This window comes from Aristolochia californica, unplaced genomic scaffold (genome assembly GCF_029961685.1).
Source record: "Aristolochia californica isolate CCGP_79_NKW_82.1479 unplaced genomic scaffold, dmAriCali1.0.hap1 SCAF_9, whole genome shotgun sequence".
NCBI lineage: Eukaryota > Viridiplantae > Streptophyta > Magnoliopsida > Piperales > Aristolochiaceae > Aristolochia > Aristolochia californica.
The window spans coordinates 5,792,514-5,804,569 of NW_027182290.1; the positions used below are offsets into that span (position 1 = coordinate 5,792,514).

A 12,056-nucleotide genomic window follows, 5' to 3' on the forward strand; every position below is an offset into this window, starting at 1 on the left:
GTTAAGTTCTAGGGCTTATAGTGAGAAAAACACAAGTAGAGAACTAGAGGTAAAGAGGAGAAGAGAAGTTGGAGTAGACGAGGTGTAGAGAGGAAGAAAGTGAGAAAAGGATGGAGAGGAAGCAATATTTTCTTTTAGCTGAGAATACTCTGCACTTTATGATTGAAAAGTTACTGCACTTCTCTGATTAAGTTCAGATTATGAACTGAAACAAATACAAATTTATCATCATATGTCAAAAACATCAAAATGGATAATGAAATTACAAAAGGTATTATTGGCTTTAGCATAATTAAAAGTATTCCATATTTCCTAAAAAAGAAGTTTTGATTATGCCCAGAGTCATGTAAAAGGGTACTTTGTGTTCTATTGTTGTAAGAGGTTCAGATCAGCATCCCAAAAAGATGAAGTTGATAGCTGCATAACTGATGAATTCCTAGCTAATATTGTTCAACAATTGAACCAGCTGCAACCCGGATTCTTTTTTATTCTCCTTTCTTCCATCATCTTCCTAACTTTTGCTGATATCTCCCACTCCCCTTGAGTGGCATATATGTTGGATGATTGAACATATACGGCTGAAATTTCTGGGTCAAGCTTCATAATCTGCTCCACCACTTTCTTTGCATGAGACTGACCTCTGCTAGTTCCACACCCCCTTAAAACCGAAGACCACATGCTCAAATCTGCATTGAATGGCATTTTTTCAATGAAATCTATTGCTTCTTCTATGTGCCCTCCCCTGGCCAATAGATCAATCATGCAAGAATAATGCTCAATCTTCTGTTCTACACCATAATTAATCTTCATACCATGAAACCATCTATAGCCTTCATCAACCAAACCACAGTGACCACAAGCTGATAAAACTGCTATAAAAGTAATATCATTAGGAACCACCTTGAGAGTTCTCATTTCTTCAAAGAGTTTCAGAGCCTCAGTTCCATATCCATTTATTGCATAACCCATCATCATACAGTTCCATGGCACTTCATCAAGCTTTTTTATCTCATTGAACAAACTCAGTCCTTCTTTCACAAAACCACATTTACAGTACATGTCAATAAGAGATGTGGAAATAATCTGATCAGCAACAAGACCAGCAATGGCAGCCAGTGCAAAAATCTGCTCGCCCAGTTTGAGATGGCATATACTAGCACAAGCACCAATAGCACTAGCCATAGTAACCTGGTCCATCTTTAAACCCAGTGTATGCATTTCAACAAAAAGTTCCAGTGCTTCAACAGCAAAACCATTCTGACTAAAGCCAACAATCATAGAATTCCATGAGATCAAGCTTCTATATGGCATCTTCTGAAAGATCTCCCTTGCATCATTTATTTTCCCACAGCTGGAGTAGACATTAATCATAGAATTGAGCAGAACTGTATCATATTCTTTCAGCTCGCTGAAGAATTTGCAAGCGTCTTCAACAATTCCACACTTGAAGTACATATCCACAAGAACACTGGCTACAATTATATCAGTTACCGTCCCAATTTTGTAGGCACAGGCATGCACTTGTTTTCCCATATGGATCACACCTAAGCATGAACATGCACTTAAAACACTTGCAAAAGTTGATGTATCCCCGAAAATACCTCTCACTTGCATCATATTGAAAAGCTTCAATGCATCACCTCCTTGATTATTTGAAACATAGCCAGCAATCATAGAATTCCATAAAACAGTGCTTCGGTTATCTTTCATGTCAAAAATTCCTCTTGCTTTGTTCAATTTGCCACAGTTTGAATATCCCGTGATCAAAGCAGATAAAGAGAACTCATCTGGTTCAGGAATAGAACCTAACATACTGCTAGCGCTATCTATATCTCCACATTTTCCATACATATTCACGAGAGAGCTGCCCAAAACTGAATCAAGTGCAACATAATTTATTATAATCCAGGAATGAAGCTGCTTGCCATAATCAAGGTTCCCCAAATTGGTACAAACTCCAACCACACTTGCCAATACGAAGTTATCAACTCTTGCTGCTGAAAAGGGGTCCAATTTCAAATTTTGGAACAACCTCAAAGCTACTTCAAATTGACCATGACGGACATATCCATTAATAATGGAATTCCAAGCCATTGCATTTTTAAGTGGCATTTCTTTAAAGAGTCCCTCTGCTACGTTGAGCTCCCCACGTTTTGCAAATCCAGAGATCATTATATTCCATGAATAGAAGTTCTTATCAGGCATGAAGCTGAATAGCCTTAATGCACTTCCATTATACTCCAGTTTCAAGTAAGCCTCAATCAAAGTATTCCAAGAGAAATGATTCCTGTGAGGCATTTCATCAAAGAATTGTTGTGCAGTGACTAAGTCACGGCACTTCGTATAAATTTGGAGAAGGGAGTTCCCGAAAAACAGGGACGAATGAAGGCCACCTTTGATAAGTAAAACGTGAAGCAGTTTGGCTTGGAGGATGGAACAGTTCGCCCGGCATGACTGCAACAAAGGTATGCAGGACTGATGATCGAGGCCCATGTAGGAATTAGGTCATTCATCTCACAGGTCGCTATGTGAAAACCAGCATATAAGAATTTGGGCAGGAAGTAAATGTGCAATACATGGATGCTATTACAGAAGTTATTTGAAATTTCTGCTGGATAAAATCTTTAGCTACGAGTTGAAACATTTCAGAAGACATTTCCGACGGTATATTCAATTCCATTGGGTACATTTGCAAAACGTTGATGCTACGAACTTGCAGATGAAGTCGACAGGCGCTGAAAAGGGTATAGAATCCACTTCCCCTTTTTCTTCCCCTACTCCTCTTCTCTTAATTTTTTTACAAAAAAAATTATTTTCAACATTTTATTAAATTATTTATCATTTTTTAGAAATATTTGTTGATAAAACTTAACTTATTATTTTAATTATGTTTATTTTTTAATAGTAACTTAAAGAACATAAACATTTCAAAATTAGGAACTTTAATATTTTATATTTATTTTTATTATGAGTACATTTTTTTTTATTTTGAGTAAATAGAGTTATTATATATTAGTTGATGATCATTATATGAAATAAAACATTATTTTAATAATTATTTAATTCATAATCAAACAAAATTATGTTATATAATTTTAAAATACTAATAGATTTATAATCGAATTAAATTTAATATAATATATTATTTAAGTACTATATTAATTAAATTAGATTAATTTATATTTATGTATTCAAATTAAAAAAATTATTTTATAATTTAAAGTGACCAATAAATTACATCAGTACCTTTTTTCTTACTTATTTCATACCAAATATATTGTAAGAATAAATTCCTTTTATATTACCAAAAAAACATACATTTCCTTGCATTTTTTATATTGACACACTAACACAAAAACTATATATAGCTAGAATTCACATGCATTTTTCTTTCCAATACCAGCCAAACTATAAGAGAGAATATTTGCTTGCGAGAGCTTGCTTATAAATAAACCCCGTTCTGCTCACTCTACTGTTCTGTAATCTGTAAGCTGTGACACTGGCACAAGGACAGCCATCGTCTCCATGATGGCTTTCAGCATAAAAAACGCTACATACTCAGCATCGATGATCACCACGAAAATGTCCTCAAGTACAAATGTAAGAGAGCAGATTATTTGATCCAGTGAAAAAAACATTAACTTCAAAGGTAATGAATCAACATTAAGGTTACTTTGCTGGTCTCCGTAATTGCAACTGTAACGTTCTCCCACAGAGCAAGACATATCCCCTTGTATACCTTGAATACATGGAATTGGAAAATCCTTTATCAATCCGCTTCTTTCCACTTTCTATCATAATCTGGGCAAAAACAAGAGAGCCTGCTGTTTTCTGCAAGCTTCTCAAATCAAACAAGACTAGAGGACAATTTTTCCACTTTAGGGGACAGTCATGATGGATTCAAGTCGTTTCCCTCTGATAATTCAAATCGAATTGGATTTGAAGGGTTTAATTCATTTAGACATTTCTCGGCCCGCCGTCCTAACCTTGAATGTCCATATTCCCTACAACAGTCAAACACTCGGGTCCACATAGCAACTGTTGGTTCAAATGGCATCTCGTGAATGAAAATTTCAAGGTCATCTATATAACCATGCTTACCCAATAGCTCGATCATGCATTCATAATGCTCCAATCTTGGTATAACACAGTGCTGGCTACTAATGGAATCAAAATAGTCTTGGCCTAACTCAACAAATCCCTCACCAATACATGCAAGCAAAACACCCAAGAAAGTTACATTATCTGGCTTAATGCCCTCCTCTTGCATCAGGCAAAATTGATCAAGAACATAACTGCCCATCCCATTATGAGCACAACCCAAAAGCAATGAATTCCACAAGATGATATCTCTTGGGCCTGATTCTTCAAACACCTTAATTGCATAATCAGGACAGCGGCATTTTGAGTACATGTCAACTAAAGCTCCTCGAATAACTAAATCTGATTTGAATGCATTTCTAATCATGTAGCCATGAATCTCCTTCCCTTGAGCAAGTGTAAAAATATTTGCACAAGCTGCAGATATAGTACTAAAGGTAAACTCGTCAGGAGTTGTCTCATATTGCATTTCACGAAATATCTGCAGAGCTTCCTCACTCCTCCCATGGCGGGCATATCCTGTGATCAGTGCATTCCACGAAATTCTATCTCGAAGAAAATCCATTTCAAGAAAACATTGGTCAGCGCTTCTTAAGCTTCCACATTTTCCATACATATCAAGTAGAGCATTTCCAATCAAAAGATTTGAGAAGAACCCGTGTCTGTAGGCAAACCCATGAACTTCTTTACCAGTTTTGAGGTCCAAGAGTCCAGCACACACATTTAGAATTAACCCGAGGGTCACATGGTCGAAATCTTTGGCGGTCTGGCACATCCAAAAGACGAAGTCTAAGGCTTGTTCCCAACAAGAGAACCGAATATAACCAGCTAACATCGCATTCCAGGAAATTATATTTCGCTCAGACATTTCATTGAAAAGTTCCCTTGCCTTGTCTAATACACCACTCATTGCATATCCTGACACCATTGAAGTCCAAGAAACCACATTTCTTGAATTAGGTTGATCAAAAATTAGATGAGCATCCTCCAAGCATCCACATTTCAAGTACATATCAATAAGAGAAGTAGTAACAACATCCTCCTCCTCAAATCCAGTCTTAATTGTGAACCCATGAATCTGACTACCCTCATGGATGGCACAGATTCCTGCACAGGCAATAAGGACGCTTGATAACGTAAACTTCAATGGTTGAACATTTTCTCTAATCATCTGGAAAAACATCATTACTGCCTCGTCTCCCTTGCCCATCTCAAGATACCTCCTCACAATCACATTCCATGAAACAGAATTTGGAGAAGGGATCTCATCAAACATCCTCCTAGCTTCATGAATAATCCGACACTTGCCATAAATATCAACTAGTGCACTACCGAGAATGACATTCCAGTAAAACCCAAACTTCAAAACAAGTCCATGCACTTGCCTAGCAAGAGATAGAGCTAAAAGGTCAGCACAACAACCTAACACACTTGCAAAAGTGATCTCATTGGGAAAAACCCTGGATGAATTCATGATAGAGAACAAAAGCAATGCCTCGTCAGATTCCCCAGCCTGTGCATATGCAGTGATCATCGCATTCCAGCTCCCACCATCTCTCCTGGGCATTTCATCAAATAACTCGCGAGCATCACGTAAACTGCCACATTTAGCATATGTCTCAATCGAACGGTTGAGTAAGAAGACAGGATGTTCCGGTAAAAATTGTACAAGATGAGATTCTATCTTCCTGGCCTCAACAAGACCACCTTTGGAAGCACAGACAGACAGGAGACGAGCGTACAGATAGGAAGGAAAGCCAAAGGGAGAAGAACAAAGTAAGGAGACGGCCTTCTTCAACTGGCCTGAATCAAGCTGGGAAATTATTGTCTTGATAGCGGCTTTCGGGAATGATTTAGGCTTTTGAGTTTTCTGAATGAGACGGTCAAGCAAAGAGGCAGCAGTGACGCCCATGAAAGTAAGGTACCGTCTTGCTTCCGCATTCAGGTAGTCAAATCAGTTTAAGACCAGCGCCTGGATGAGATAAAATAAAGATTGAGTAGCATTTCTATGACATCATTCGCCGCAGATTTTGAAAGTACACTGCCAAAATTTAGAATCTTTACGTAGTTTGATCAGCTCATTGAATCCAAATGTCCACCCACAACTGAAATCCCCATCCAGGCTCCACCTCATACCACATCTGGGCAATCTCGCATCAAACTTCAGACCCGAGGAGTAAACTCTCTCCCCTTCATCATCGGGAAGCTGAGCATGTTTGTAGGGAAGTTAACGAGCAGGCTGACGATCCCTCCCGGATGACGTTGCATGATGCGTCGTCCAACAAATACAATGTTTTAATTGGCAAAGTTCCGAGGGCCAATACCCAATTACCCGAATCCGGATCACATCCGATTGTTCGGATGTCCCAAACCTAAGACATTAGAAAACATTGTTGTCTCCATGTTGTCATCTCTTAGACTATCAAATCCAGTCATCAAGTTTATTACATTTTATATTATGTTGCAACGAGTTTTTTAAAAGGCTATAACTGTTCATTAAATCTTAACTATATGGCTGCATATTGAAATATATTATATTAAAATTACCCTTTAATTCCTATTTTGTTCATGATCTTTTTTCTATTTGTAAGGAACGAGTTGATAGGATCAACTGCAGTGTTAGATAAAAGTCAAAAGCTTACTGAAATATAGTAAATTCTTCTTCTTCGGAAAGTCTAAACTTAGAAAGCTGTGCGATCAAGTGACCGATGAGAGAGATTAGCAATCTAACACGAATTAGTGGACGAGGTTGAATTTGAAATAAGATTTAGAAAAAGACTTGAAAAGAAAGAGACAAAGATGGATGTTTGAGCTTTGGTTTGTGTTGTAGCACCGTTAAACATTTCTGGGAAGAAGACTGATACGGAAAGGAAAACAGAAGCCGACGAAGAAAACACTTGAGCTTCACCAAAAACTCACTTTTTTTCGTTGAGTTTGGTAAAGCAACAAAACAGATAATCAAAGAAAAAGTGCCTAACTCTAAAAGCATAGAATCTGTTCTATGACAAAAGACCAATACCGAAGCATCTAAATGGCCATTAAAAGAAAACTCCTCTAACGTATGGATTGAGACGAGGTTAAACGGAAAACTCTTTGAGAGATGTTGGATGCCTTCCCCAACCTGTGAACTCAGGGTAAGAAGAGAACCTCCTCCACCCACCCTTAATAATGGTAGAGGGGCAATGGAAGTTTACAAAAACAGAGAAGCAGAAGGTTTCAAACAGAGGAGCGGATGGACGTTTCCTTCCTGGTTCTGACCCACCCGCCAACCGTGAGGTTTGGGAGGGACGACGTCCTCCGAATAGGGCCCACCTTTCTTACTTTAATCTTATTTACTTCCAGCCCTGACCAGTGGGACCCATCAACAACTGACGATGGACGAACATAATCGATGGTAACATATCCCCTAATTTCCGATGTGGACCCCACCGCAGCCACCCCGAACCGTGACAAGGGTGTACCGAAATCCGATACAGCGGACACGAGTCAGGGGACCATTTAAATAAAGGTAGGTCGCAGTCTACGGTGGCTATTCGACACGTCTTGTCGACTCCATGTAGGACATCCGCAATTCCCACCCAACTTAACGTGGCCACGGGTTACTCCCTCGCATAATTTCCCTTGGCTTAAAATCAAAGCGGGGGTGGGCCACGAGAATGAAATCGTGACCCTCGAAAGCGGTCCCACCAGTTGCATTCGGTCAAGACCCTCCTGATTTCCAGGAATCTGTTTCCACTAAAACGTAGCGGTCCTGTGGCGGTGATGAGGGCGACATCCAATTCCTGGTTTCCACATAACGTGGGGGAGGGGAGAGTGAAGGGGGGGAAACGTTTTCCATCAAAAGTCGGTAAGGGGACGGATAAGCGGGCCCTACCTCACATGAATTATGACGTCACTCTCGTAATTTTTTTTAAAAGTAAATCCATGCAGAAGCTTATGGGCCCTCTATATTCATCCAGTAATCTTAACCATTCACAGAAAAAAAACGTGATCCGGTAAAACAAACGGTCTGGATTCCCACGTGGGCGCCACGTCTTCTAGAAGACCAGTAGCCGTCAGAGCCAAAACTTCCACTAATCTCTAGAAGGCGGTTCTTCCCATCTGTAGTCCAGATACGAGAGGACACGTCAGAATCAAGCGTGTGGGTTTAAATTATTAATGCTTCGGAACATCACCAAGATTTTAGAGAATTAATAATTCGAAATTAAAGAATTAATTACCCCCAAAAGCGTAGAGAAAGTCTTCTTGGAAGAATGAAAATAATTAAAATCCCCGCCCAAGTGGTGATTATCCAAAAAATAAAATCAGGGTTAAGGATTTGGTATTATCTGAACCGTCGGATCAATCGAGCCTGCTTGGAGCATAAGTTGAGGGACCCATGACCAGAACAAAATGACTGGGGTTGCATTAAGTAGGATGGTGCCAAAATATAATGGGCAATGAATAAATTGCACACCTGCTCTTTCCTATTCCAACCAGATTTCTAAAAGCAGGGGCTTTCATGCCTGTTGTCGCTGGTAAGAAATATTTTTATCCATGAGAAGCAAATTGTGGAAAATTGGAGGTGAGAGAGATATGAGGTTCATCTGGGTTCTCATTTTGATTTTATGGGGATCCTCTCGCCATCTAGAAATCTTTGACTTTATAAACACCTCATAACTAATCAAGCTTTCTTATTGTCCATTCATCAAAAGCTCACTCTGAATTTCTTTCGTACAAAAAACTCTTTCTCGATCGACTCTCTCCTTCTCTTGCTTCTCACTCTCTGATCATGATCCATTCCCACCGAGACTATGGCGCCGGAGACCAACTGGGTCCGGCGTATCGGGTGGTGAAAACAAATGGGTACTCTCTCAGGACGGCTCGACCGCAGGGGAGTACTGGTTTCATGGAGTTCGCCACTCCTCCCAGGAGAACTTTTGGTGGTTTTAGTAACCTTGGAGGACCTGGAATAGAATTCCGTTCCCGGCCATACCCTGATGAGGATATCGGCGGTTCGTCACCGCCCTTGTGGAGGGCGAGCCCCCCCATGTCTCCTCCTCCTCTCCATCGTGGCCTTTCTCCCAACTCGAGATTGCAGGCGATCGCTAGAGGGCAGCGGGAACTGATGGAGATGGTGGAGAACATGCCTGAGTCGGGTTACGAGCTGTCGCTGAGAGACCTGGTGGAAGTACCCAAGGCGACGGTCAACCCGCTGCTTCAGAGAGGGGAGCCGCCGCAGTCTTCTGCGGAGAAGATCCAGCAGATGAAGCAAATTAAGAGGACGAAGAGTGATAAGAAGAAGGATTTGAGACGTGGGTATGTTGGGAATGGAGATTTCTTGCTGAGGATGTTCATGCCTTCTTCGCTGAAGAAGAGCGGCTCTGGGAAGGGGAGAGTATCGCCGGTTAAGAGCCCGGAAGGAGAGTGGTGGAAGAAGAAATCGTCTGCGCTGGGGGAAGCTGAGAAAAGTGGTAGAACAAGCAGATGTGGAAGTACCAGCAGCAGTAGCAGCAGCAGTAGCAGAAGGTACCATTTATTGCTTTTTCTTATTTTTTTGTTCTCTAGAATTAAACAGGTGAAATATTCTCATGTTTGATCCTGCTACAAAGACCCAACGTTAAATGAAGCCGGGTTGAGGAAATCTCCTGTTTTTTTATTTCCACTGAGAATTCGATTGTTTTAAGAACAAAAGCTCTTTTTTAATCGGATTTTCTCTCTTTTCGTTTATGTTCCTTGGGATGGTTAGCAAGATCAAATGATTCAGTACATACAGCTTCAAATCGAAAAACCGGGATCCAACAAAGGAAATTAACATGATATGAGCTTCACTGATGAATTGATTTGAGAGTAAGATTTTTGTTTTGATCCAAACCATCTGAATGTAATTAGGTGTCTGCTGTTTGTGGTCCATCATCTCAATATCTGACAAATTAAAACCGCTTACTGGGTCATTTCCAACAGGCTCCATTAATTCTTGTAGTTTTCTTTGCCTCTGCAAAACCCTGGCAAGCCCAAAAAACAAGACAAAAGGACTGATTTTGTCTTCATCTGCAATTTAGTCTTGTTCTGTTTCGTGGCCTCATCTCTGTCCACTGTTGGAATTCTTGTACTTCCCGTCCTGGGTTTTCTCGTTTTCAGATTTGTTTTTAATTTGTTCACTTCTCCGCTTCTTAGAGCTTCTTTAAAAATAATTTTACCAGTCGGCAAGTAATCATAAACTATTACACACCTGAACATTTTGATTCTCTACTCGAGTTCCAAAAAGATAACTTATGCCTGTAAAAGAGATAGGAAAAGGTAGAAGAAGGTACAAAACCTTTGGCCCCAGTCAAAAGTTGCTACAAGAAAATTAGGCTGTTGGGACCCAATTCTGGAAAATACAAATTCTGCCAGACTTTATCAGGTTGACTTAATAATGAAAGTATCATTCAAAATTTTATTGGTAGCTGAAGATGTTCTTCTGTTGGCTTTTGCAGAAACGTTAATGGCGTTTTACCAGGTTGCTGGTTCTTTCTTCACGGTCACAAAGGCAAAGCCAGAAAGCATAAAGAAGGCCTCCCCTGAGTATTCTGAAGTTGGGGGAGATCCCCTGTCCGCAAAAACTCCTTGTAACTATCTGTAGTAGTTTTTAGAAGAGAAAGAAGATAAAGAGCTTATGCTTTTACTTTCTTGGATTTTGTTTATATGAGGTCTCTCATCTTTATTAATGGAGATTGGTCTTTGTCGAAAGTCTTCTCAAAAAGAGGTTACAAGCTTATTCCTGATAAGGCTCTTTTATCTCCAGCAAATAATAACATTAGATATTGAGAGCTAAATTATCAATCTTTGGTGTTTGAAGTAAATAAAAGCAACTATTAACCAAGAACAATTAAAGGATATTTTCACAAATCGATTCATGAACTGCGCCGAGCTTTCTTTGAGCCAAACTCGAAACAGTTTGCGTGTCACGCTTTATCTTCTAGTATTAAATTGTTCCCTGTAGACGGAAAAAATTAATCTCTTGAGCACCATTGTCCCTACTTTTCTATTATGTATTTGAAAACTTCTCTTTACAATTCAAAAGATTTCTAAACAAAAAATTTCCTCCACTGAGCCTAAAGAAAACCTTTAGCGACCAAATTTTAGGCGAATTGGCCAAATTTCTCATCAAGACCCAACAGCAGTTGCAGTTTGCTTCTTTTTTGTTGGTATGGATCCAATTCCTGGAAATATAACCAAATTCAGTCCAAATGAACTGTTTAGCACGCAAGATGCAAAACAAAAGTTAAAAGAACCTGCATTGGAATGATGCATCACCATACATCAGAGAACCCATACATGTATAATCATCAGGAGATTATATCAGTGAGTATTCAATGTCAAGACCAGTAACTTTGGATTCAGTATGAGGTATATACACCGAACCTACGTAAGATGATGGTAAATGCGTGAAACAAAAAACCCCTTAAACTATACGTTTTCTCTTCTGTGATTTGTTCCTCTGTGGCCAATGACCAAACTTGTCTCAATTTTTTTTGTAGATAAAGGAAAGGTGAATATCTTCACAAAAATAAGTCATGGACACCATTATTCTATGTGTCAGTTGTTGATCCATTTATCAAGCATCCTTATCCTCAGAATCTTGTAACATGGCGCCTCTTACTTTAACCCTGTTAGACAAAAAGCAAAAGATGAGTAGGGGGGTAGAAAAGAAACCAGAAAAAACACCAACAATTACCTGCGATATGCAGAAACAACCGGCTTTCGGACCTTTAAAGAGTTAAAATCTTGCTGCAGGGATGTTTTCTCTGCAAGTGAAAGGCAGATAATAGAAAGAGTTGGTCTATTGAGACCAGAATAAATAGAAACGCATACTTGTTTGTTCAATAGAAAGATAGAAATAAATGAGACAGGCTTATGTACCCTAAACACCGACTTTAAACTTGATGCCAAGAAATAGCAAAAGGAATAATTTTGCTAAGAAAAGAGAGCAG

At 39.4% G+C, this 12,056-nt stretch overlaps 4 protein-coding genes across 6 annotated transcripts in view; 1 reads left to right on the plus strand and 3 right to left on the minus strand.

The window, feature by feature from the left end:
- Positions 1-242: 242 nt before the first annotated feature.
- Positions 243-2,493, minus strand: LOC137942241 (putative pentatricopeptide repeat-containing protein At1g77010, mitochondrial). Its single transcript, XM_068787967.1, has one exon. The coding sequence runs from the start codon at positions 2,491-2,493 to the stop codon at positions 451-453; it is 2,043 nt and encodes a 680-aa protein (XP_068644068.1). The 3' UTR covers positions 243-450.
- Positions 2,494-3,348: 855 nt separating this feature from the next.
- On the minus strand, positions 3,349-6,260 carry LOC137941838 (pentatricopeptide repeat-containing protein At3g26540). The gene has a single exon (XM_068787434.1). The coding sequence runs from the start codon at positions 6,011-6,013 to the stop codon at positions 3,890-3,892; it is 2,124 nt and encodes a 707-aa protein (XP_068643535.1). The 5' UTR covers positions 6,014-6,260; the 3' UTR covers positions 3,349-3,889.
- A 2,426-nt stretch (positions 6,261-8,686) lies between these two features.
- LOC137942099 (uncharacterized) lies at positions 8,687-10,806 on the plus strand. The gene is made up of 2 exons (XM_068787781.1): positions 8,687-9,609; positions 10,560-10,806. Exons 1-2 carry the CDS (start codon positions 8,873-8,875, stop codon positions 10,645-10,647), a joined length of 825 nt encoding a protein of 274 aa, XP_068643882.1. The 5' UTR covers positions 8,687-8,872; the 3' UTR covers positions 10,648-10,806.
- Positions 10,807-11,245: 439 nt separating this feature from the next.
- Positions 11,246-12,056, minus strand: part of LOC137941962 (uncharacterized) — a 41,220-nt gene continuing 40,409 nt past the window's right edge. The window contains exons 5-6 of one of the 3 annotated variants that reach the window (XM_068787603.1): positions 11,801-11,870; positions 11,246-11,732 (exon numbers count right to left, since the gene is read on the minus strand). In XM_068787603.1, coding sequence (XP_068643704.1) covers positions 11,681-11,732; positions 11,801-11,870 — 122 coding nt within the window. In that variant the 3' untranslated portion in view covers positions 11,246-11,680. The remainder of the gene's footprint in view (positions 11,733-11,800; positions 11,871-12,056) is intronic. The other 2 variants (XM_068787601.1, XM_068787602.1) reach the window with 2 other exon arrangements.